The sequence below is a fragment of the Vulpes lagopus genome, chromosome 1 (assembly GCF_018345385.1).
Source record: "Vulpes lagopus strain Blue_001 chromosome 1, ASM1834538v1, whole genome shotgun sequence".
Taxonomy (NCBI): Eukaryota; Metazoa; Chordata; class Mammalia; order Carnivora; family Canidae; genus Vulpes; species Vulpes lagopus.
The window spans coordinates 141187984-141215416 of NC_054824.1; the positions used below are offsets into that span (position 1 = coordinate 141187984).

The 27433-nt window shown below is 39.3% G+C and overlaps 2 protein-coding genes across 2 annotated transcripts; one reads left to right on the forward strand and one right to left on the reverse strand.

Annotated features, from left to right (window-relative positions):
* Nucleotides 1–503: 503 nt before the first annotated feature.
* ATP5F1A (ATP synthase F1 subunit alpha) lies at nucleotides 504–10166 on the reverse strand. The gene is made up of 12 exons (XM_041767250.1): nucleotides 10013–10166; nucleotides 7546–7624; nucleotides 6184–6353; nucleotides 4250–4423; nucleotides 3994–4160; nucleotides 3656–3804; nucleotides 2822–2973; nucleotides 2485–2709; nucleotides 1865–1972; nucleotides 1602–1746; nucleotides 847–997; nucleotides 504–726 (listed from the first exon to the last, which is right to left on the reverse strand). Exons 1-12 carry the CDS (start codon nucleotides 10070–10072, stop codon nucleotides 645–647), a joined length of 1662 nt encoding a protein of 553 aa, XP_041623184.1. The 5' UTR covers nucleotides 10073–10166; the 3' UTR covers nucleotides 504–644.
* A 2493-nt stretch (nucleotides 10167–12659) lies between these two features.
* HAUS1 (HAUS augmin like complex subunit 1) lies at nucleotides 12660–26422 on the forward strand. Its single transcript, XM_041767262.1, has 9 exons — nucleotides 12660–12763; nucleotides 13575–13749; nucleotides 19224–19359; nucleotides 20533–20667; nucleotides 22175–22298; nucleotides 22690–22755; nucleotides 24136–24207; nucleotides 24446–24493; nucleotides 26177–26422. The coding sequence occupies exons 1-9, from the start codon at nucleotides 12734–12736 to the stop codon at nucleotides 26225–26227; spliced, it is 837 nt and encodes a 278-aa protein (XP_041623196.1). The 5' UTR covers nucleotides 12660–12733; the 3' UTR covers nucleotides 26228–26422.
* Nucleotides 26423–27433: the final 1011 nt, after the last annotated feature.

Below are 27433 nucleotides of genomic sequence, written 5' to 3' on the forward strand. Positions count from 1 at the left end.
GTAAAAACTAGTGATCTTTGTAGGATGAAGATTTCCTAAATAAGACTGAAATTACTAACCATAAAAGCTGACCCTGTGTACATTGATTATAACTACTGCCTATAAAAGGTAAAGAATACTTAAAAATGAGAGTATATTGACAAAGGTTCCTAATTCTACTTACACATATGTCCTTTCTCAATCTTTCAGACTTCACTTAGAATTATCTAGGCCTGCTAATTTTAATAATATTCAAGTAAAACTAGCTAAAAAGCATGTTTACTAATTCCTCATATTAATTTCAGTTCTTTTTTATTTTTAAATGATTTTATTTATTCATGAGAGAGAGAGAGAGAGAGATAGGCAGGCAGAAGGAGAAGCAGGCTCCACGCAGGGAGCCTGATGTGGGACTTGATCTCAGGTCTCCAGGATCACACACCCCAGGCTGAAGGCGGTGCTAAACCGCTGGGCCACCGGGGCTGCCCTCAGTTCTTTTTAAAAGAATCACTCAAACTACAGAAAACCACCAACCAATATGGAACCTTTATTTTTAAGGTAATTTCTGTACATCTGGAGCCTAAGAGTAATCCTTTTACAAATGGAACTGATTACTAGAATAAACGACGACAAAACCAAACTGGCATCTGATGTGAATCCACAGGAGTTTAAGCTTCAAATCCAGCCAAGAAGTTTGTTACAATCTCTTTCAGCTTAGCATCTGACTGTTCTGAGATCTTTCCATCGGTCCTATTTGGAAATGAAAAGCAGTTCACATCAGTTCTGACCTAAATAAAAATTCAATGACTAGCTACAAAATTCAAAAGAACTTAAAGTTTACAAAAAAGAGGCCATCAATTGTGTTCATACCTTATATTGCCCAAGAGGGCTTGGTGCTGGCTGATAACATGAGCCAAGAAGGCATGCTCAAACTTTGTGATCTTGCTGGGCTCCAATTTATCAAGATATCCTCTTACACCAGCATAAATAACAGCCACTTGTTCTTCAATAGCCATAGGAGCTGAAAACAAAAGAATACAAAGTTAAGCTGCTCAAAAAAATAAAGGCTACATTAACAAAGTCAGAGAAACTTGCCTTTTCTTCTAATTATTAACAAGTCTCTATATATCACCTACTCTTACTTTCTGTGACAAACTACATTAATACCCTTTCCCAGTTCTCTCCCCAGTGAACAGTTCTTCCCTTATATTTGTAAGCCTTCAAGAGCAATCTTAAACATATTCCACAAGCACTGTTTAGTGTCTGGCAGCATTTATACTATTTGAGATATAAATAATTTGTTGAAACTTTACAGCAAAATAAACACATACTAACATTCATTTAAATCTGCCCAATTCCATTCTCTCAAAGCCAAGGGAGAAAGGTGAAGATGAAATCTAACAGGTTTTAATTCTCAAAATAAAAGTATTAAGTATATTTAGTAAGTTTTCCTGGTTATTTGAATAATGGGACTGTATTGCAAGTAAATAGGCATCAACCACATTCAAAACACTGTATCTTTAATGAAAAAACACCACTTGTTATATATAGCTTGTAGGGAGCTATGGGATATTCCCAGGCCCTTAAACACAGTAGGAACTTGATGAAATTAAAGAACAACTCACAATACTGTCCTTGCTTCAGCAACTCAGTCAATCGCACGCCACGACTCAAGAGTTGCTGAGTGGCAGCATCAAGGTCAGAACCGAATTGGGCAAAAGCAGCAACCTCACGATACTGAGCCAATTCCAGCTTCATGGTACCTGCCACCTGAAATACAGAAATGGTCAATTCATGCAACACAAAAATACTTGTTGACAAAGAACACTATACAAATACATTATAATTTTAACTTAATGATATCCCTCGATAAAGTGATGCAAATTACCTGCTTCATGGCCCTGGTTTGGGCAGCAGATCCAACACGGGACACAGACAAACCGACGTTAATGGCAGGGCGGATACCTTTGTAGAACAATTCTGTTTCCAAGAAAATCTACAACATACAGAGAATACACGTACTATTGAGCTCCAAAAAAAAAATCCAACTATTTTCAAAATTAAGTTAAACTAAAGCCCAAGATCTCCAAGGAAAAATGTTCAGTGTCTCATCATCAAGAGCCCCTTCAATCTTTCATAGCAGATACCAACTTACATATTCTATTGCTAAGATATATGAGAAGAACAGATAAAAAATTTCTATCAAAATATATGCAGATGAAGTGATTTGATCTCTGAGATTTGCTTCAAGATTATCTAGCTTGCTATATATGAAGGCTGGCTATAAATGAAGCAAAGATGAGGTGTGCTATACCACAAGTTAAAATGGGTGAGAAACACATGGAGGGTTTGGTTCATTATACCGTTCTCCTTACTTTTCTATACTTTTGAAATTTTCCACAATAAATAGTGAAAGGCATTTAACAAATCAGTTCATAAACACTAATCTCAACCAATGTCTTGGAATCACCCAAAGCTTTTACATTTATCTTAATCATAAAATAATACCTGTCCATCAGTGATGGAAATGACATTTGTTGGAATGTAAGCAGACACATCACCAGCTTGCGTTTCTATGACTGGTAAAGCAGTCAAGGAGCCACCACCAAAAGAATCGTTCATTTTGGCTGCTCTCTCTAGCAGACGGGAGTGTAGGTAGAACACATCACCAGGATAGGCTTCACGACCAGGGGGCCGGCGGAGCAGCAGAGACATCTGACGATAAGCAACAGCCTATATAACACAGGAAAGGGTTATAATAAAGTTTAGTTACTAGAAACTAAATTTGTCACCTTCCTTTGTGGTGCAAAATATAAACAGATTCTAAAGATACATATCCTCTGACCTGTTTGGATAAGTCATCATAGATGATCAAAGCATGTTTGCCATTATCTCTAAAATATTCTCCCATAGAACAGCCAGAATAAGGAGCCAGGTACTGAAGTGGAGCAGCATCAGAAGCAGTAGCTGACACCACAATGGTGTACTTCATGGCATCTGGAAGAAAATAAATTTTTTAAGTTTCACAAGGTTATCAACATTTTGATTTTGGAGGTCTATATAACAGGCCTATAATAAAAATTGGGGGTGCCTGGGTGGCTCAGTTGATTAAGCATCTGCCTTCAACTCAGGTCAGGATTCGAGAGCCCTGGGATTGAGCCATGATGGGGTTCCCTGCTTAGCAGTGAGTGAGTCTGCTTCTCCCCCTGCCCCTCCCCTCTGCTCGTGCTCTCTCTCTCTCAGATAAATAAAATCTTTTTAAAATTTTTAAAAATAAATAAAAATTAAGTGCTTTACTAAGTCATTCACCAAAGTCAGATTAACCAGAGCCAAAAAGCACCTATTTTAAAGAAACCAATAGAAATCTTAAGATGGTTTTATTCTATTTTTTTTTTACTTATTTTTATTTTACTTATTGAATTACGTTAATAGAGATTTCAGTTCATTAGGGAGTGATTTAAACTAGCCTTCACTAAGGAAAAGCTACTCTTAAGATTAGCAACAATAGGACTCCCAGAGAACAATGAGACTACAGCAGTTCGTCCTCTTCCCCCCACTCCCCTTTTTTAAAGTAAATCCTATCCTCAAGGTAGGGCTCGTTTCACATCCCCAACACCAAGAGTCACATGCTTTACCAACTGAGCCAGCCAGGCAGCCCCAGACTAAAATTCTTTAATACCTGCATCTGTAAGTCTCTTCACCAACTGGGCAACCGTAGATCTCTTCTGACCAATAGCAACGTAGATACAGTATAGCTTCTTCTTTTCATCAGTTCCATCATTGAAACGTTTCTGATTAATGATTGTGTCAATAGCAATTGACGTTTTGCTTTAAAAAGAGAAAGTAAACGTAAATCTTAGTAAATAAATACTTCAAGGATTTCTCAACTTCATTACTACTAACCCTCATCACACTCCACTTTCCCTATTATATCCAAAGCATTCACCATTCCAAGCCTAAAAAGTAATCTTTCCAACAAGCAAATTTTAGTTGGAATGTTTAATAAGCTTTACGCACCCAGTTTGCCGGTCACCAATAATCAGCTCACGCTGACCACGACCAATTGGCACCAAGCTATCCACAGCCTTGATGCCAGTCTGCATGGGTTCACGCACAGAGATTCGAGGAATGATCCCAGGGGCTTTCAGGCCAACTCGCCTACGGGTCTTGGAACCAACTGGACCCTGTTAAATAAAAAGGAGCCCTCAGAACAATTAGTTTTGATGTCTGTTAGAAACTGAATACAACCACATCTAATACATGATATACATACCTTTCCATCGATGGCATTACCAAGGGCATCTACAACACGGCCCAATAGCTCCTCGCCAACTGGAACGTCCACAATGGCTCCTGTTCTTTTCACGATATCTCCTTCCTTAATTAGTTTATCATTTCCAAACACGACAACACCAACATTGTCAGGTTCCAAGTTCAGAGACATACCCTACACAAAACACAATTGAACCCCCATGAAGCCTCAGTAGTACTTCTCTCCCCATTGGTCAACACTACATGATACAAAAACAGCTAGTAAAAAAAAAATGTCCTTCAGATCTGGTTTACTCAAGTATTTTTACAACAAACAACCTGCTTTGGTAGAGACTTTTAAAACAGCAACATGCTCCCTTGAATAATCTTAGAGCATTATGATGAGCCTGACATGCTCCTTTATTGCATCCTCAAAGAACTAAAAGAAGCAAAGAAACTGAACAAGTCAAGCCTTTTTCACTGATCTCTTTTGTCTAGGGCTTTTGAACCAGATGATCAGTATGAAATAAAGTGATCAACTAGAAATTTTAAGACACAGTTGATTTACATCTTTTTATCTGTGAAAACGTCCATTAACAGTTTAAAAAATTATAATGAGAACTCACTGGGTTAATAGAAAGTGAAACAAGCTACCCAAACAAGGACAAAATGCCATAATGTAACAGTGGTAGGTCATCTCTCATCATTACAACCTTAATTCAAAATGGTAAGATTTTTAAGTCCTTAATCATTACTAAGGAAAAATGCTATTCCGGAACACAGTCTGGTCACTAATGACAGCTCTGTAAGTACTCAGAACAAATAAAGGAATATCATGGATTATTACTACAGGTACAAATTTGTAACTTAAATCTTTAATGTTCAATATAGTAGTCACTAACCACACTGTGTAGCTATTTAAAATTTGAATTAACTAACACTATCTTACCAAAGTCAGAGACACTGACTTTTCTCTCCAATTAACACATCACTATAGCTTACCCACTTTCTCTGTGAGAAATTCCTCATTGTACACCCTCAATAGTCTCGCATGTACAATATTATACTTAAACAGCAGAAGACATAAAATATTTCCATCATTGCAAGAAGTTTTATTAGACAATACTAGATTCCTACATCTTAAAAGCTAAAAAGAAACTGGGTTCATTTATTTCAGCCACACCTTTAAAAGCTATGTAATACATATACAATTGAAGATATGAGAAGCTAAGTGTTTTTTTTTTTTTTTTTTTTTTTTAAGAAGCTAAGTTTTTAGCCAAGGTCTTACAGCTACAGAGAAAACTTTTGGCTCTATAAGCAATCTTCCCTAACATGGCTCTTTTGCCATACTGGTCACTAGCCAGAGGACCAAGACTTTTCCCATTTGTGCTGAGTGGGTAATCATACGACCCCTGGTCTACCGAGGTCATTCTCTGCTTTCCTCAGAAAACCCATGACTCCTACCATTTGTTTTCATCCCACTGGCCAACCAGGCCCAACCTAATAGAAAGAAGTAGACTTTTATCATCAGAGAGCTTCTGATAACTTGATATCACCAGTTTAACTCAACACTAATAGGTCTACCCTTACTAGAAATAAAAATTCAACGACTTTCAACTTTCCACCAGAAATAAATTTAGTTGGAAGTTATCTAATGCTTTTGTATAAGATGATCTTAATGGCTACAAAACAGACTTTTTAGAATTTGGCTAAAAGTCTACTAAATTTTTTTTTTCGGTGGCAGTGGCTACAACTTATATATACATCAGTCCCTTGTGTAAAAACTTTGGTAGCCAAAACCTTTTATTCTTTTCACAATCTATGAGAATGACTAAAACACTGAAGAAGCTGAAATTTAAGTTCAAATACAAAAAATACTAGCACAATCTCTGAATTACTAAAGGAATAACTCAGAGACCAATCCCAATACACAAAAAATCTCATTTTATAATTTACCTTTAAGCCTGAAGAAAACTCTACCATTTCTTCTGCCTGAACATTTCTCAGCCCATGTACACGGGCAATACCATCACCAATGCTTAGGACACGCCCAGTCTCTTCAAGGTCGACAGAGGTATCAGCTCCAAGAATACGCTCTTCAAGGATAGAGGACACTTCAGCAGTGCCTATTAAGAGAAAAATTCCATTGCGAAAACAGCCTGGTCCCAAAATCTTTTTAAAACCCACTTCCCTGACAATGTAAGAACTATTGTTTTATAATCACAGTAATCAAATTATTCTAAAATGTAATATACATGGTTCTATTCAAAAAAGCTTGGATTTTAGTATAAAACAAATCTATAAAAACAAATCTAAGCGATGAAAAGAAAATTTCACAAAACAAATGTAAACCAAACAAGAATCTAGTAAGACTAAACAACACCATTATAATAAATATTTTCTACCTTCTACTCCTTTGGTTTAATTTCTAAGGAACTGTATGTATGCTGAAACCTGACTTTTTGGCTAAATTCTGCAGGAAGCTTATAAATGCTTTATTTGTAAGCTTTTGTAAAAAAAAATAATAATAAAATAAAAAATTTTAAAAAATATTTTTTTTAAAGTAGTCTTCATGCCCAGCATGGAGCCCAACACGGTGCTTAAACTCATGACCCTGAGCTAGAGACCTGAGCTGAAATGAAGAGTGGGACACTTAACCAAATCAGCCACACAGACACCCCAAAAATGCAGTCTATTTTTAAAAGCAACTATTAACAAAGTATAAATCTATCCCTTCAAAGGCAAATACTTATTATTCTTCATCTTAGCATGTAACATTTAACATTCACTCTTAAATCTTCAGTTCAAAAGCTCCAATCATGTCTCCAAAGGAATTCCCTAACCTACAGCATCTTCCTATGCACACCTCCCCACACTTCTCTATCCTATTTGCAATGTGCAAATTTATAGGTTGCCATGTATGGATTAGCAGCTACTACCTTCAAAAAAACATAATGGTAAAAATTCCTTACTTTTTTCTAAAGGTTTTTAGGAGAGGAAAAAAGTCTTTCATAGTTGAGAAAGGATGCCTACCATCTTATACATGTACTTTCTGTTTTCACCCAAGGGATATTATATTAGAAGAAAAAAGCTGTAGTATCACGAAAAAAGAAGTATTTCACTAGAACAAGAGAATCTACCAAGACACGGCTAAATGGCACATTACAGGCTAAGAGTTTGAGATTTGTAGTAACTCAAGTAGAGAGGGAAAAAAAATTAACAAATGACAATAAAACACAAGTTATGTAACCTATGTAACTTATCTTTTCACTTATTGACAAGGCAATAAGTGTGGTAGTCTCAGAAATAATGACTTACCAGTCTTCTGAAGATGAGTATTAGAGGCATGGAGGTTCCTTGCAGCAATGAAGGATGATCCCAAAGCATTTTTGGAGACCTAGTACATAAATACATTTAAGAATTCGACTTAAAAAAAAAAAAAAAAAAAGCCTTTATAACACTAGCAAGCATAAATGCAGGCTTAGTTTGATCATGTTATCAGTGAAAATATAAACTATATTCAAAATATCTTGTTTAAAATTGGAAGGCTATTAATCATGTGATGAAGTCGCTTTTGATATATGCAAAAAATCTATTATGCAGCTCCTAACGACACTGTTAACTATTCTATAAAAAGCATATTTTATGTTGGAGAGGATACGGAGAAAAGGGAACCCTCTTACACTGTTGGTGGGAATGTGAACTGGTGCAGCCACTCTGGAAAACTGTGTGGAGGTTCCTCAAAGAGTTAAAAATAGACCTGCCCTACGACCCAGCAATTGCACTGTTGGGGATTTACCCCAAAGATTCAGATGCAATGAAACGTCGGGACACCTGCACCCCGATGTTTCTATCAGCAATGGCCACAATAGCCAAACTGTGGAAGGAGCCTCGGTGTCCATCGAAAGATGAATGGATAAAGAAGATGTGGTTTATGTATACAATGGAATATTACTCAGCAATTAGAAACGACAAATACCCACCATTTGCTTCAACGTGGATGGAACTGGAGGGTATTATGCTGAGTGAAATAAGTCAATCAGAGAAGGACAAACAGTGTATGTTCTCATTCATTTGGGGAATATGAATAATAGTGAAAGGGAATATAAAGGAAGGGAAAAGAAATGTTGGGAAATATCAGGAAGGGAGACAGAACACAAAGACTCCTAACTCGGGGAAACGAACTAGGGGTGGTGGAAGGGGAGGAGGGCGGGTGTTGGAGGGGAATGGGTGACGGGCACTGAGGTGGACACTTGACGGGATGAGCACTGGGTGTTTTTCTGTATGTTGGTAAATTAAACACCAATAAAAGTTAATTAAAAAAAAAAAAAGCATATTTTAAAAACCAATAGTTACCAAATTATCTTTAATTAAATGGCCTCAAGTAGTTATTTCATCCTTAGATATATTTCAGTTGAACTGTGGAAATTCTCAGTAAGATAAAGTGCTTCCTAAAGGGGGCCAATATCAATACACACCCTATTTTACTAAAAGAAAAAAAAAAAAAAAAAAAGAAAACAAACAAAAAAAAGGGGATCCCTGGATGGCCCAGTGGTTTAGTGCCTGCCTTCGGCCCAGAGCATGATTCTGGGGTCACGGGATCCAGTCCCATGTCAGGCTCCCTGCATGGAGCCTGCTTCTCCCTCTGCTTGTGTCTCTGCCTCTCTCTGTGTCTCTCACGAATAAATAAAATCTTTTTTTTAAAGAAAAAATATAAAAAAGCAAATAAAAATTAAACTGGTAAATGTTAGAATTTGATTAGAAATTAAGCGTGGCTGTGGGCTCTTTTTTTCCCTGCCTTCCACAAAGCCCACAGCAATCTGCACTCCCTCCTCCTTCAAGCTGTCATGCTGGGATTGGTCACTGTCCATTCTGAACCCACTACTTTCTATAGAACTGGATGAAAAACCGTTAAAAATGTTTTTTTCTTCTAATGGTTATTAGAACGGTAAAACAGCCAGTGCTTATTTTACCTTTGAAACTGAGATCACACTTACCATGGAAAAAAACATAAGCAAATGTAAGCTTTAAAAACTTCAAGGGCGATAAGAACCGAAGGGCATTGACCTTTCAGGGGTATTTTCCAACCTACGTTCTACCTTGACTTCTCAATCGCGGTCCAACGACTCCTCAAGGACGGAATCTTAAAACACGTCAAAGAACCACAAGACAAAGCAAAGCCTTTTTCCCCCGCCTGAGACCACCTGGGCGTCACCGCTCACGGTATCGGACACATGAAACGCACATCCGCCCCACCTCCCCATCGCTTCGGCACCGGGCACCGAGACGGCCCGCTGAAGTACTGACAGGAGCGCCTTCGTTTATGGCTTTGCCCCGAGCCGACCTCGGGGCAGAGGAGGAAGAGGAGAAATGCCGGGGCCTGCTGACCTTCAGACAATGTCAGGTCGCCTCCACAAGAGCTAGCGACAGTGCTCTGACCTTCGGCGGGGTCGAGCCTCGCCGTTTCCGAGCGGGCTTCGGAGAGCTAGCGCCCCAGCCCCTGACCTTCACTCCAGGACCTCCTCCCTCTCGGACACCACCCCTCTCCCCTCGCCGAGGCCCCATCTCTGGCCGGCCTCGAGGGCACCACCTCCTCTGCTCAGCACCTTCCCGACGGAGGGCGAGCGACGGCCCCTGCGCCGCCACGCAGCCCGGCCCGAGCGGCCAGCACTGCAAGATGGCGGCGCCCGCCAGCCCCTCACCCTCCTTGCAGCAAGAGCTCTCGAGTCAGCGCACCATCAGACACCCCCGTGCACCCTCCCTCCTGCCGGTCCCCCGCACTCACCAGCCCGGCCCGCCGAGGGAGGGCGCGGGCCACGGCCGCGGCGACGCGCACGGACAGCATCTCTGCAGTTTCTCTTCGGGTGGCTCCTCCGCAGCCGCAGCCTCCGGACTGACTGGGACAAAATGGCTGAGCCGCGAGGAAGGTCAAGGCAGCCGGCCCACCTGACCCGGAAGTACCGCCCCTCGCTGTCACCCCCGGCCGGAAATCTGCCCCCTGCGGGAAAGTTGGGGGTGGGGTCACCTCTTTCAAGTATCGTTTTTAGAATTAAACTTAAAAATGAGTGATTAAACCTTTGTCAGCTTCGGCCCAGGCCTTCGTTACACATTTATTTTGACCTATTGAGTCGACCTTGTGGTTGCCCCTGGCGACCGTGTGGGTAGCGGAACCCGCTGGGATGTGGTTCGCAGGCTTGGTGACTGTAGAGTCGTCACCCTTTACTGGGGCGGCAGCTGGTTCGAAGGTGATGGGAGGTTGACGGTGTAGGGTCCGAGACTACAGCTTTTAAAGCTTTATAGCAACAGTAAACAGTTCATCACCGGAAACTTGCCGAACTGATTAATCCATAGATCTCTGGCCCCATTCCCCAGACCCTCTTAAAGTCGAAAATTTGGAGCAATCTGATTTTGAGAGAGGCGCCCATACCATTCTAGGTGATCCGTGAAGCACTTAGATTGCAAAGTCACAGTGCTTTTAGATTATATGTAAAGGAAATCTGTAAATTAGAACAAATTGCTTAAAAATGGTAATAAACACAAAGAGCCGAAGAAGAGTGGTTGCCAATTCTACTGAGAATGGTGCAGTTTGGACAAGGATTCAAAGTCCTCTAATCAGCAGCTAGTTTCATGAGAGTGTTTAAATTTGAAATAAAATGGAAATTATGAAGAAAAAAACTCCTTCCCGTACCTACACATTAACACTGGGGCAGAACTACCCCCCTCCACACACACACAGAATTTTGGTGATATTGAGAATTTTTTTGTGATATGCACAGGATTGGCAGGGGGATATTGGATGTCTTATCTGGTTTACGCCCAAAACCTTAATTTGGGTGAGACATATGAATATCTGGATTAAAAGGCTCATATCCCAAAATATAGCTTGCAAATGTATGGTCAGCAATCCCTTTCTCTAATATTCTATTCCATTTTCAAGGTGAATATCCTTGTCATGGATAAAAATAGGCTAATGGGAAAAAAATTAGTTTGTGAAAACAAAAATGACTGAGGCTTATTCTGTGGAATTTGTATCGATGAAAGCACAGACAAGGGCCTAAAGATAACTTTTTCCCCCCATACTCTGGGGCTGGATCTACTTACTTGAAATTTGATTACTGAGAAGAGACATATATGACTAGAACAAAAAGAATAAGCAAGCCATACAATATGGTGTTGGCTAGTTAGTAAAATTCTTTTGAAAACTAATTTAATCATTTTAAATAAGCATGTGACTTAAAAGTATTTATTGCTAATACTGAGCAACAATTTGATATTAAACCACATATATCAGACCACTTAGTAAGCACATGGTCTATCTTTCCTGTTGTTTCACAGTATACTACAGGAGGCTGCAGGCCGCACTATGGTCTAACTAACCTTCAAAGATAAAATAATTGAAGCCAGAACATTATGGTCAGATTCTAGCTCTACTACCTAATCTTGGTCAAGTCATTTATTCCATGTATGTGTGTGGTTTTTAATGTGAAATTTGTAGAATAAGGTGTTCATCTATTTTTACAGGGTACTTGTAGGAATGAAACTAAAATAGGAAAATACAGAGAAAACTACACATTGCTGTCTGTGTAAAGAGAACCTCTCATAGTGTTAACTACAATGATGGAGAGAGAACTTCAGGAAACAAAAGAAATGAATAAAGAGGGCACCTGTGTGGCTCAGTGGTTGAATGAATGTCTGCCTTTGGCTCAGGTCATAATCCCCGGGGTTATGGGATCGAGTCCTGCATCAGGCTCCTTGCAGGGAGCCTGTTTCTCCCTCTGCCTATGTCTTTGCTTCTCTCTGTGTCTCTCATGAATACATACTTAAAAAAAAAAAAAAAAAGAATGAGGAATGGCTGATGTGGCAGTGACAGTGCCAGCAGTTGGATGCTATCAACTGGTTTTTTGTTTTTTAAGGTTTTTAAGTCATCTCTACACCCCAAGTGGGGGCTTGAACTCATGACCCAGATCAAAAGTCCCACTCTTCTGATTGAGCCAGCCAAGCTCCCCAACTCTCAACTATTTTAAAGCAGTCGCCAGCACATTTAGCTCTTTGGTAGTGGAAAATAAAGGCTAAGATTAAGACTGCTGCAGCTGATATTGCTAGGATAAAAAATAAAAATTTTAAGTCAATGCACTTAAACGTGGGGAGAAACGAATATGTGCTATAAAGAACAAGTTTCAGGTATTTTTTAAGACAACTGATTCACGTCAGAAATAAAAATATAAAAAAGAAAAAAACAGCCTGGTTGTAGACCGCTGTCCCCATCGAGGAAATGATATCACCGAGCGCAGAGAGAGCCACAAGGCGTCAATCCAGGAGAGCTGGGGGGCTGGAGCCTTGGACTAGCCTCGGACTCGGAGGCTCGGAGGCCTAGTAAAAACTACAACTCCCAGAAATCCCGGGACGAGAAGGGGGGCGGAACCAACGGTGTGTGGGCGGGGCCTCCAGAGCGAGCGGCGAACTTCTCCCGCGAGGAGCTTCTCGAGAAGTGGCGGGAGCGGCGGCTATGGAGGCGCAGGAAGAGAAGGAGGCGCAGGTGATGGGGCGGGAGCCGGGATTTGTGGCTTGCGGGGAAACGGCGTCTTTGACACATTTTCCCAGCGGGTGGATCTCCTGGGCGTTTCATGTTTACTTTTTTTCCTCCCCGTACTCTCCTGGTCCATCTTTAGAACCGCCTTCACCATCCTGCCTAGACCCCCGGGCAAGGGCGCCTGCCTTCTTTCCCGGGGCTCTCCTAGCGTGGTCTCGGGCGTGGAGAGCGGCGGAGCCCCTCGGTAGCGAGCCCTCTCATTGGACCCAGTGGGATTTCCGAATCCGAACCCACCTTCCAGCCCAGCCTCGCCGTTCACCGCTGCTTCCTAGTTAGGGTTTTCACACCTGACCTGGGCCTGCGTCCCAACCCCGGGTGCCCCCCGGTACAGCGGGGCCTTTGGTGTGTTGAGGGCGACGCCTTTTTCAGACTTTGCACGTATAATAATGCTTTAGCACCTTCATGTTGAGTTCTAAAATCAATCGAGTGATGCAGATTATTACCATGCTACTTTGTAGCTTTAGGAAAGGGTGGATTGTTTTCTGATAATGTTGTTCATCGTGCTTGCTCACCTCTGTTTCCTGACATCTGTCTGGTGTGTGTCTCCATAAAGACAAATTGTTTTGTTTTTGTTTTTGTTTTTGTTTTCGTAAAGACAAATTGTAATGTGAAGTAAAGACAAATTGTAATGTGAAGTAAGTAGGATGCCAGAATATTTCTAGAAAACGTTTTGCTTGCCTCTGATCACTTCTTTCTGATGTTTGCTTCATGCTGTTACAATAAACAAGACTTATAATATTTTTCTTATAATGGTTAGGTTGCTGCGTGGTTGAAGAAAATATTTGGAGATCACTCCATTCCGCAATATGAGGTGAACGCTCGGACCACAGAGATTTTACATCACCTTTCCGAACGCAACAGGGTCCGAGACAGGGACGTCTACCTGGTTATAGAGGACTTGAAGCAGAAAGCAAGTGAATATGAATCAGAAGGTGAGATTAATTGCAGAGTTTTGGATGAGATAATAACTCGAGGTAACTACATTTTGTAACGCTAAGAATACAAAGTTAATTTAGTATAGACTGCTTGTCAATTTTGCTTCTTGTTCTAGCCAGATTTGCCTCCCACTCCATTATTATAGCAACTTAATAAATCATAAACTTCATTGTAATGTCAATTTTATTGGTACTCTGATACCAGATAGTAACCCCTAACACAGGAGTCTAAAGTTAGCCTGACATACAAGCCTTCAGTTTTTCACTTGCATATCTTTTTGGTCTGTTTTTAGTCTTTATGCTTTAGTTATAGTGACCCATCGGGACGTCTGAGGTGACAGCCATGAACTGCCGGACTTGAACAAATCACGCTATTGCTGTGTATTCATGGGATCACATTAGAATTTTCTGCTGTGTATATGTAGCTTGAAAAAGTGCATTCAAGGCACCTGTTGTTTTTATAATACAAACTACACACAAAAGAATTGACAAAAGCCTTTCAGTGGGTTGGAATATACAAAAGAGGAAGAAAGTGAGACCTACAATTGCCCTGTATTTATTTAACTATGTCTTTGGTACATGTTACATGCAATATTTTGAATGTAGTACAAATTATATTGTAAATCTGTTGTGTATGGGCTTTCTTCCAGTTTTCTTTTAAAAATTAACATACAGCAAAATTGGCTTTTTGTTTTGGTGCACTGCTTTTAGCCTATATGCTATGTTTCCATGATGGAACAATACTTTATATACTTATTATTTTATGCAATTACTTTTTATTTTTTAAAGATTTTATTTATTTATTTGAGAGGGAGAGAGAGACAGATAGTGACAGAGATAGTGAGAGAGACCACAAGTGCGGAGGAGAGGGAGAAGCAGCTTCCCCACTGAGGAGGGAGCCCAACATGGGGCTCAGTCCCAGAACCCCAGGATCACGACCTGAGCCAAAGGCAGACACTTAGCTGACTAAGCTACCCAGGCACCCTATGCAATTGCTTTTTAAATCAGGAAAAAGGGGCGCCTGGGTGGTTCAGTCAGCTAAGTGTCTGCTTTTGGCTCTGGTCATGGTTTTAGGGTCCCGGAACGGAGCCCCCTGTCAGGCTCCCTGCTCAGCAAGGAGTCTTTCTCCTGCTGCCCCTCCCCTGTACTCAGGTGCTCTCCTCTCCGTCCCCCAAATAAATAAATATTTTTTTTAAAAATCAGGAGAGGGATCCCTGGGTGGCGCAGCGGTTTGGCGCCTGCCTTTGGCCCAGGGCCCGATCCTGGAGACCCGGGATCGAATCCCACATCAGGCTCCCGGTGCATGGAGCCTGCTTCTCCCTCCGCCTGTGTCTCTGCCTCTCTCTCTCTCTCTCTGTGACTATCATAAATAAATAAAAAAAAATAAAAATAAAAAAAAAATAAAAATCAGGAGAAAAAATATGCATTTATGCTCTTCATAATTCCATAGCCACCTTTCCTGATATTCATTTTTTTTTGTGTGTGCATTTGAATTACTGTTTGGGGTCACTCGCTTTTAGCCCACAGTAGCTTCTTTAGAATTTCTTCTAAATCAGAACTGCTTACGACAAATTCTCTCCATATTTGTCTATCTGGGAGTCTTTATTTTGCATTCATTTTTTAAAGATAGTTTCACTAAATGTAGGACTCTTTGAGAGTTTTTATCTTGAACACTTTGAATATGTTAACTCATTCTTTCTGACCTCCTTGGAAAGTTTCTGCCGAGAAGTCAACTGTTAATCTTATTGGAATTTCCTTGTAAATAATAAGTCCTTTTTTCTTTGTTGTTCTCAAGATCATCTCCTTATCTTTTACTTGAGCATTTTTACCTTGGTATGTATGTTTGTGGATCTCTTTGCATTTATTCTGCTTGGATTTATTGAATGATTCAAGTTTTGTGGGGTTTTTTGAGTTATTCCTTGGATGTGTAAATTATTGTTTTTCAATAAATGTGATAAGTTTTCAGGCATTATTCCTTTGACTGTTTTCTTCTACTTCTTTCTTCTGGACTCCCAACGCGCATATGTTGGTGTGCCTAATGGTGTTCCTTGTTTTTCTGCGGTGCTTTTTTTTTCTCTCTCAACGTTTTTCCTCTCTGTTCTTCAGCTTCCATAATCTCCATCACTTTATCTTCAAGTTCACTTATTCTGCCACTTCAAGTCTGTTGTTTATTTTCTCTAGCAACTTTTCATTTTAGTTATTGTACTCTTCAACTCCAGCATTTCCATTTAATTTTTTTTAGTAATTTCCATTTCTTTTTATATTCTCTATTTGATGCAACATTGTTATTATACCTTTTGTTGGGTCTATGTTTTTTATTTATTTTTTAAAGATTTTATTTATTTATTCATGAGACACAGAGAGAGAGAGAGGCAGAGACAAAGGCAGAGGGAGAAGCAGGCTCCATGCAGGAAGCCCGACGTGGGACTCAATTCCGGGTCCCCAGGATCCAAAGGCGGCACTAAACCACTGAGCCACCCGGGCTGCCCATTGTTGCGTCTTTAATCATGGTTTTCTTTTTCTTTTTTTTTTTTTAATTTTTTTTAAAGATTTTATTTATTTATTCATGAGAGACACACACACAGAGAGAGAGAGAGAGAGATAGGCAGAGACATAGGCAGAGGGAGAAGCAGGCTCCATGCAGGGAGCCGGACGTGGAACTCGATCCCAGGTCTCCAGGATCACCCTCTGGGCTGCAGGCAGCACTAAACTGCTGCGCCACCAGGGCTACCCTAATCATGGTTTTCTTTGGTACTATGAACTTGTTCATTATGCTATTTTGAAGTCTTTTCTGATAAATCCAACATCTGTCATTCTGACAGGCAGTTTCTGTTGCTTTTTGCTCTGGGTCATGCTTTCTTGTTTTGCATTCCTCTCTATTTATTTATTTATTTATTTTTTTGTGGAAATTGGACTTTTTAGATACTGTAATGTATTGTAGTAACTCTGGGTACAAGTCTCCCAACACCCCAACCCCTCAGAGCTTGTTGTCATTATGGTTTTCTTGTTTAATAACTGTCTGTTTTTAATGAAATCTATTTACCCTTGATGGTATTTAGCCTGTGATACTTAAGTATCCCACAGTCACTGTGATACTTAAGTATCCCACAGTCACTGTGGGATGGCAGTGGCTTTGGTAGGATTGTCTTCCTCTCTTTCATGGACTATATCCAACTGCAAAATTCTGCTAATTGACAGCTGATTATTGTTTCCAGCAATGTTGTGGGATATAAATTGCTCTACAAGTGAATCCAACCAAATTCTGGCACCCTTAAAGGAATAGTTTCAGAGGGCAGTGTTTGATATTTGTTGTGACCCTAGGATGGCTTTTGTCATGTATCTTATTTTATGCTTCTCCTATGCAAACTAACTATAACTAGCCTACAGTTTAACCTGTGTCTTGATTCTTTTCCCAATTGCTTTTTACTATAACTTCCACAGTTCTTGAGAGTCTCTTTAAGCTTGGACTTCTCCAGGCTCTATTGCAAATGAATTCAATTCCTTTGGGAAGATGCTGGGAATTATCTCTTCTATGGCTTGCTTCTTCCTCTGCCCAGAATCTCTGAGTCAGGGATCTGGAGTTGGGGGTAGAGACATTAACATTAACAAGCTTTTCTCTGAGTGGCACTGCCATTGTAGATGCTGAGTGATTGGTTGACAGGGGAGTACAACAAGCCTCTTGGAAAAAACAAAAAACAAGCCTCTTGGTTTGCCTTTCCTGGGGTGGAATCACCACCTCATGAGCTGGTGCAGGACCCTTGGGACCCTGGTATTCTCAGCATGCTAGAAGCTCTCCCAATAGTCAAAACAGTCTGGAGTGGAGTCTTTGCCTCATTGAACTGGGAGGGAGAAGGTAAGGGTGGTCTTGGTTTAAATACCACAAACTCTCATCTTCCTTACTGAATTTTCATAGATTTTCTAGAATAGTTGTTTCTTTATTTGCTATTTGTCCTTAGGACCATTTCCAGAGGTTTTAAATCATTGTGTTTTGGTTCTGGGTGGTTGTTGTTGTTTTTACATGGTTGGGTTTCTTACTTTGTTTTTTACAATTTTCGTCAGTTTCACTGGAGAGCAGGTATGCAGATCTTGTACTGTTTGGCTGGAAGTCTTAACTCCTGGTCTGTTGATTTTTGACAAGGGTAAGAGACAATTCAGTGGAGGAAAAAATAGCCTTTTTCAATGATTAGTGCTAGAGTAACTGGATGATCCACATGTACAAGAATGAAGTTGGACCCTCCCTCATGCCATATGTAAGAGTAAACTCAAAACAAATGAAAAACCTAAACACAAAAGCTAAACCTAAAACTCAGAAGACAACATCAGAGTATATATCTTCATGACCTTGAATCTGGCAGTGGTTTCTTAACTATGATCCCCCTAAACAGAAGCAACAAAGGAAAAAGATAAATTGGATATCGTCAAAATTAAAAACTTTTGTTATCAAAGAACACCATCAAATAAATGAAAAGACAACCCACACCATGGAAGAAAACATTTGTAAATCATATCTGATAGGGGACTTGTATCTACAGGGCACCTAAGTAGCTCACTTGGTTAAGTATCTGCCTTTGGCTTGGGTCAGAATCCCAGGATCCTGGCATTGAGCCCCACATCAGGCTACCTGCAGGGAGCCTGCTTCTCCTCCTCCCTCTGCTGTTCCCCCTGCTTGTGCTCTTGGGCGCTCTCTCTCTCTCTGTCAAACAAATAATCTTAAAAAAGGGGGGGGGGGACTTATATCTACAACATATAAAGAACCCTTACAACTCAATAATAAAAAGATAAATAATCCAATTAAAAATGGACAAGGGGTGTGAATATACATTTCTTCCAAGCAGATACAAAAATGGCCATTAAACCAGCATTGATAGCCATCAGGGAAGTGCAAATGAAAACTGCAATTCGACTTCACACCTACAAGGAGGGCTACAATCAAAAAGAAAAGTATTTGGGTCTTGAGTTATCATTATATTGATCATTATTAAGTTCTGTGAGTGACCACTATGCAAAAATAATAATAATGATGATAACAACTGTTGGTAATGTATGGAGAAATTGAAATCCTCATATACTTCTGGTAGGATTGTAATATCATACATTTGCTTTGGAAAAAAGTCTGATAATTCCTAAAATGGTTAAACATAGTTAGCGTGTGACCAGCAGTTCTACTCCTAGGTATATACCCAAATATGAAACGAGTAAAGACAGAATGTAGGTAAGTGGTTCCTAGGGCTTCATGGGTTGGGGAATTGGAATATGATGACTAAGAAATATGGGGTTTTTTTGGGGGGGTGTGATGAAAATGTTCTAAAATTGATCATATTGATGGTGTACAACTCTGAATATACTACACACCATCAAATTATATACTTTAGGTGGGTGGATTGTGTGATATGTGATGATTTCAATAAAGCTATTAAAAATTCAAATAAAACAAACATCTTAGTTACCATAGAACTCCTATATCTTTTCAGCCAAGCATCTTCAGAACCTTCTCATGGAGAGTGTGAATTTTTCCCCTGCCAATCTGTCTAGCACTGGTTCTAGGTACCTGAATGCTTTGGTTGACAGTGCAGTGGCTCTTGAAACAAAGGATACCTCACTAGCTAGGTAATTCTTGTGACAATTTTAATTCCTGAAATCATATATACTATAAGGTCTTGACCTGAGGACTTTTTCTTTCTCTGGGTAATTCTATATAGGAAATAAACAATAAATGCAGAAACACTGAATTTACTTATCCTTATCATTGCCAATGAGTATGTGTAATTAATTCAGATAAGTTCAATGTTCTTTAAATTTTCTTCTTCCAAGATTAGGTTTGTAAAGGTTGGTTCTCATGTATATTTGGAAAGAGGTTAGGTATTACTTACATCACTCAACCTAAACAATAAGAAAAGCAGTAGGTTAAATGATCTGATTGAGCATAGTGAATTATGGTCACTCTCCCCCTACTGGTAGAGTAGGTTAAGGACTTTTATTCTTAGGCATTCCAGCTATATAATGATATTATTATTTTCAACAATACTAAGGGGAAACTGAAGCTCAGGAAAAGTCTGTTAAATAACTTCTCCGAGCTGGTAAATGTCAGAATTGGGATTCCAACCCAATCTGACTCCAGAGTCCATATGATTACCATTGGTGGCCGTGTGTTAGCTATATTGTATAGCTATTCTACTTAATTGCCCATATAAGGACTTGGAATTTATATGTATTCTCAGTAGTGTTTCAGATATAAGAACATACGACTACATTGCAGCAGAAATCTAAACCTGAATTAAGTCAATTCAGCAGACACCAAACACTAGTTATATGTAAGTGTATAAGCATAGATACGGATATTGGTACAGATACAGATACAGATATAGATACACGCATACATACAGGCACTGAGGAGGCAGAGATGAGTAGGATAATAGCTATGAGCAAGGATAGTCTCTATTTATGGTCAAATAAGGGAGTTAGGTATGTAAAACTATAGTGTTGTTTGACATCTGTAACAATATGAGAGTATACCAGCTGTTGCTAAGTAGCACAGAGGGGTAGGGAGTTTCAAAATGGGAATAAATCTTATTTGAGTTTTGAAAGACAAATGGAAATTTGCCTGAAGAAGGGCTTTTCAGGCAATGGAAACAGCATATAAAAATGCATAGAGAAAAAATGCATGGAGCCTTGAAACAGTATGATTATAGAAGAATCCACATAAGTCATTGTTAGAAATGAGGAGTAATTGTCATTATTGTCCTTAATGTTCATTTTTATGTGACAAGATTCTTTTTTTAGTTTTATCCCTGCAGTGAATGATCTGACCTCTGATCTTTTCTGTACCAAATCCAAAAATGAAGAAATCAAGCTTGAATTGGCAAAACTTGAAAAAAATTTGACTGCAACGTTAGTGTTAGAAAAATGTTTACGAGAGTAAGTACGGAGTTGGAAGTGGTGAAAATGGTTATTATAAAGGCAGTAACTGGACATTGCCAGGTTTAGTTTTAGCATTAGATATGATTTAAAATACCTGTTAGGAACTGGGGTCCATAAATGGTTTTCTAAGTAAAAAATGACTTGGGTGGAGATAGGGGTTGGTTTGGTACAGATTTTCATCTTTTATTTCATGCAATTTTTTACTGTTTTTTTTCTTTTACAATTAGCCTAGGTTATTATTTTTTTTTTAAGATTTATTTATTTATTTGAGAGAGCGTGTGAGCAAGTGCAGGACAGAAGGAGAGGGAGAGAAAATCTTAAGCATACTCTACATTGAGCACAGAGCCCGACGTGGGGCTTGATCCCTCCACCCTGAGATCATGACCGGAGCCAAAATGAAGAGTCAGATGCATAACTGCATGCACCATCCAGGTGCCCCAACAAATAGCCTAGGTTTTATAATTTAGAGAATATATGTGAATTTTTTTTTTTACTTATAAGCAATGGTGCAATTTAAAATCACATTATATTTTGTTTCCCATTCTTACTGGAGGTCTGGTATCCCTCTTTTTTTTAAAGATTTATTTGCTTGTTTGTTTATTTATTTTAGAAAGTGCATGTGTGCATGAGCATGCATGCAAGGGGAGGAAGGGGCACAGAGAGAATCTCAAGCAGACTCCCTCCTGATCATGGAACCTGATGCAGGGCTTGATCCTACAACCCTGAGATCATGACCAGAGCTGAAATCAAGATCAGACGCTTAACCAAGTAACCAACTAAGCCACCCAGGTGCCCCTAGAGCTCTGGTATCCATCTTGATGTTCTGGATGTTCTTTAGATCCAGTTGCCCCAGAGATTAGGTGCTGTAAATCAGGAATATGGATGTACACGAGTAATTTGGTGGTGTGTAAATTTATTTAACAAATACTGAATATGTATATGCAAGGGACCCTGTCATGTCACATTTAGGAAAGAGGACTTTGGGACGTCCGTAATTCAAATTGGCTTGGATATATTAAATGACTTCCATAAGCAGCAGGTTTATATCTCCAGGAATAATTGCCATATATTAATCTTAAAATTACTTAGTATTCCTTGAGAAAAATTCCAGGTAGCAACATGGAGGGAAAGATGACCTAGAAGAATACATGGTAGCTACTCTGGGATATAAAATATATGGTAGAGGGGCACCTGGGTGGCTCAGCGTCTGTCTTTGGCTTAGGTCATGATCCCATGATCCCCACATCAGGCACCCTGCTCAGTGCGGTCTGCTTCTCCCTCTCCCTCTGCCTGCAGCTCCTCCTGCTTCTGCTCTCTCTCTCTCTCTCTCTCTCAAATAAAAAATAAAATCTTTAAAAAATAAAATAAATTATATAGTAGAAAATCCAGCAAGTATATTATCAACTTCTGATAGTCCAGAATTAAATCCCAAAAGTAGTAGAGTTTCTTCTTTATAGTAATTCCACTGCGGAGAAGAAAATGTTTTCAACTTTACTTTTTAAAGGGATCTAAAGAAGGCAGAGCTGCATCTCTCTACAGAAAGGGCCAAAGTTGACAATCGTCTTCAGAACATGGACTTCCTAAAAGCGAAGTCGGAGGAGTTCAGATTTGGAATCAGAACTGCAGAGGTTTGTACAAAAGACTGAATGTATTCTTTTCAGACTTCTTGTTGACCTTCACCCTCCCAACGAGGCAGTATTATTATTATTACCAGTTTACAGATAAGGGAACTATGGAGAAGGTGGGTAACTTGCCCAAAGTCACATAGCTACTTAGCAGCAGATCCAGATTCAAACTCAGGCAGCTAGGCCTCAAAGCCCAGACTCTTAGTACTATACCCATCTTTTGGTAAATCTACGACTGAAATAATCCATATACTGCATAAAGTACTTAGATGCTTGTATAGTTTTTCATCTATGATTTGTAGCTCCTCATAACTGTGTTATATGGTGAAAATATGTCATGATGGTCACTTTCAAAATACTGTTTTTGACTGAACTCCCTTTTTTGTAATTCTAGGAGCAGCTTTCAGCCAGAGGCATGGATGCTTCTCTGTCTCATCAGTCCCTAGTAGCACTTTCAGAGGTGAGCTCATTTTAACCCAATTTAGCTTCCTTTAAAATTTTAGTGCACAATCTGCTTTATGTTTTGTTTCTTTTTATAGAGCTTTGTTCACTATTGACCTGCTTTTTTTTTTAACCTCTGTACTTTATGTTCACCAGTATTTATACCTTTATTACTTGGTTAGCTGCATCTATCCTCACATTTGTTTGGTTTTCTGTATTTATTACTATTACTATATGCTAGAAACTTTTTGTTAGAGTCAGTTATATGTTGTTGATTTATCTGTAAAATAAATTTATTGAGGGATAATGTGTCAACCATCTAGGTCCTCTTCTTCTCTTTCCACTTACAGTAAAAATGCAGACCTGAAAACTCCTATAGGATGCAATTCTGGGTTTTTAGATGGTATAAGTATCATTTATTTTGGTAGAAGAGGGATAAAGAGGGAGTTTTGTTTTATTTTATTATTATTTATTATTTTAAGATTTTTTGCACTTTGATTTTTGGAATCTAAAGTTGACAATTCATAAATACATATTTGAGATTCTAAATGTTCCCTTATATTCTGGTTCCTTTTTTTTTTCTTTTTTAAGATTTTATTTATTGATTTGACAGAGAAGGCACATGCAGGGGGAGTTGCAGAGAAGCACATTTCCCACTGAGCAGGGAGCCCAACATGGGGCCAGATCCCAGGACCCTGGAATTGCGACCCAAGCCAAAGGCAGACCCTTAACCAACTGAGCCACCCAGGCACCCTCATTCTGATTCCTCTTAATTACATTATTCTGTACTCCTAGACAGCATACTTAGATCCTATTCTCTATCTCTCTTTTTAAGATTTTATTTATTTGATAGAGAAGAAAGGGGGAAACCGCAAGGAGGGCAGGAGCAGAGGGGGAGGGAGAAGCACAGGCAGACTGTGCTGAGCGCAAAGCCTGACACAGGACTCCATATCAGGACTCTGAGATCATGACCTGAGCTGAAACTAAGAGTTGGACACTTAGCCGATTGAGCCACCTGGGCGTCCCTATTCTCTTTTTCTAAAGATTTTATTTTTAATTAATCCCTACATCCAAGGTGGGGCTTGAACTTACAACCCTGAGATCAGGATACACATGCTCCATGAACTGAGCCAGCCAGATGTCCTACTTAATCCTGTTCTTAATAAATGGGAGTATAACTTTTCTCTTTTAAGCATTTTATAAGGATTGTTTCCATTGGAAATGAGTTTGTTATTCAAATGTCATTGAATCAAATTTGACCCATTGGTACAATTTGATGCATTATTTAAAATATCTTAATGTTAATGCTTTATTATGTTTGGTTTCAGAAATGAGCAGTGTGTAGTTGCATTATGAATATCTCTATCACTCTGTGACTCTTGTGTTTTTCCACCCCCAGAAATTGGCAGAACTAAAACGGCAGACTATACCTTTGAAGAAAAAATTGGAGTCATATTTAGATTTAATGCCGGTAATTATTTTTATGAATTAAAAAAAAAGTCATCTCTAACTTTCCCCAAGAGTACTCAATGATCATGAAAATACTGGATCCATGTTGAAGGATTTAAAGTCTGCTGAATTTCAGAATTATATGTTCACTGGATACTCTTCTATAAGGTTTTTGCCTTTTGAAAAAGATGTACACTTTTTTCTCCTTGAGTCCTAGTTGAAACAATATAACCTCTCCTTGTTTTATTTTTCTTTAAAAGAACCCATCCCTTGCTCAGGTGAAAATTGAAGAAGCAAAGCGGGAATTAGTAAGTAGTTCCATTTTTTTCTTTTGATTTTTTAAAAAGAAAGAAAAAAGACACATATAATTAAAGCTCCCTTCATTCTTCTTATTCAGAGGTAAACCACAGTCCCAAAGTTGCTGTGTGTCATTACCAATGATTTTTTTAAATAATTTTGGTTTTTTTGAGTCAGTTCTATACTCATTGTGGGTCTTGAACTCATGACCCCAAGATCAAGAGTCACATGCTCTCTCACTGAGGCAACCAGGCACCCCTATGCAGTTTTGCATAAAACTTTTCCATAAAAACTTTTGGATATGTGTATATAGTTCTTTTTTTTTTCTAAAGATTTTATTTATTATTAATGAGAGACACAGAGAAGCAGAGACACAGGCAGAGGGAGAAGCAGCCTCCATGCAGGGAGCCTGATGCGGGACTCGATCCTGGGTCTCCAGGACCAGGCCATAAAAACTTTTGGATATGTGTATATAGTTCTTTTTTTTTTCTAAAGATTTTATTTATTTATTAATGAGAGACACAGAGAAGCAGAGACACAGGCAGAGGGAGAAGCAGCCTCCATGCAGGAAGCCTGATGCGGGACTCGATCCTGGGTCTCCAGGACCAGGCCCTGGGCTGAAGGTGGCGCTAAACAGCTGAGCCACTCAGGTCACCCTATATTTCTTTCCATAAAAAATACACAGTGATCATTTATCTTCTATAAATTTTTGCATAGCTTTTCCTGGGTGGAAAAGGGGGGTTGGGAGACATAGAATATTCTAGGCAAAAGAATTAGCAAAGGTAAAAGAGCTAAAAAATGCAGTACTTGTCCGAGCTTTGGCAAGGGATGCTGCCCACTGCTTAGGACTATACAATGGTGATGGGGCTAAAGAAAATCAATTGGTTTTGATATAAAGGATCTTAAATATAAAGGGGTTTAGGGGACCACTGAACATTGCTGTGTGTTTATTTTCTAAGCTAAGGAGAAATGTGATCAAAGCTACATTTTTTTGGTTAGACCAGTTGTTTAGGAAGATTATTCTGGAGTCAGTGTATAGGGTGGATTGGAGGAGGAAGAAAGAAAATTGCATAAACCAGTTGGCCTGTTTTGACCAGGGGAGAAGTAATGAGAAAGTGACAACGAGAATGGAAAAGAGGTGACATGAGAGACGTTGCACAAGTACTTTGCCCAAGTGGTAGATGTTGGAAAAATGAGTTCATGTATCTTTACACTGATACACCGACTCGTCTCTTTAAAGGGTTATTCTCCCTTGAGATGTTTATTAGAATCAGAAGTCAGAAAACTTTTGGGTTGTGGAAGAGAGGGGGGAGATACAAAGGCAAGGAATGTCTAAAAGCACATTTAATATTTATAATGGTATTTTAAAAATTTCTTTAAGATTGATATACTTATTTTAGAGAAGGAAAGAGAAGAGAGCATGCCACCAGGGAGAAGGACAGAGGGAGAGAGAGTCTTAAGGACATTTTCCACTGAGTGTGGAGCCCCATGTGGGGCTCAATTAAAACTCTGAGATGATGACCTGAGCTGAAATTAAGAGTCAGACCATAACCGACTGTGCCACCCAGGAGCCCCTAAAATTCTGTTTTAATGTTTTTCTTTTTCGCTTCCCTTATTTTAAATAATACTGGAAGTTAGAGTACTTGTTTTATGTCCTTATTTATAGAATTTATGGTGTTTTCTTCTTACTTTAGGACACCATTGAAGCTGAACTTACAAAGAAGGTAGACATGATGGAACTGTGACCAGAGTCAAGTATGCTTCATCTTCCCTAAACAGAGTAAATTGAAGAGGACTTGAAAGAATTGTTTTCTCTTGGCATTCCTTAATAACTTAACTCCTGTGTTCTTAGATAATAATGTCACTGTTGATGGAACAGTAGTTTCCAGTTGTATATTGCATTTCTATGCCCAAATACATAGTTTTCATATTACAAAGCATTATGAGTTCTCTTTGTTGATGGCAGTTAAGTGTCCTTTGTTGGGTCTCTTTGGTAAACATTATGACATTTGTCATGTAGTCACTCATGAGGTCAGCTATGTGAAAAGGAGAGTTCTGCAACTCAGTTATGCTTCTTCCATTCCTCCCTCCTGGGTTTTGCTGTCATTCCTTCTGATCAGTTCACCTGCCTACCTCCAAATGTTAATATATGCAGGGATTTAGTTTATGAAAGAGATGACCTTTTAAATCAGTAGGGAAGAGGTGGGTAATTCAGCACATGGTGCTAGATCCTTACTTCACACCTTATGTCAGGATAATCCCAAAGATCAAAGATTTAAATGTTAAAAAAAAAAAGAAAAGAAAAAAGAACCAAGGAGAAGCTTTAATTTTATTTTTAGATTTTATGTATGTATGTATGTATGTATTTGAGAGAGAGTGAGAGAGCCTAAGCAGGGGGAGCAGCAGAGGGAGAGGGAGAAGCAGGCTCCCCGCTAAGCAGGGAGGCTCAATCCCAGGACCCCAGGATCATGACCTGAACTGAAAACAGGTGCTTATAACTGAGCCAGTCAGGTGCCCCAAAGCCTTACTGTTTTTGGTTTTGTGTTTTGTTTAAAGATTTTATTTATTTATTCATGAGAGAGAGAGAGAGAGAGAGAGGCAGAGACCCAGGCAGAGGGAGAAGCAGGCTCCCTGTGGGGGAGCCTAAATAAATAAAATCTTTAAAAAAAAAAAAAAAAAAAGCAATCAGTTTTAAAAAGAGCTTTATTTGCAATTATTTATTTATTTATTTATTTATTTATTTTTAAAGATTTTATTTATTCATGAAAGACAGAGAGAGAGAGGCAGAGACACAGGCAGAGAGGGAAGGAGGCTGCATGCCGGTAGCCCCATATGGGACTCGATCCTGAGCCGAAGTCAGACGCCCAACTGCTGAGCCACCCAGATGTCCCTGCAATCAATTTTTTAAAGATTATCTAAATGACCTTAAAATTTTCCCTCTTTTTTTTTTT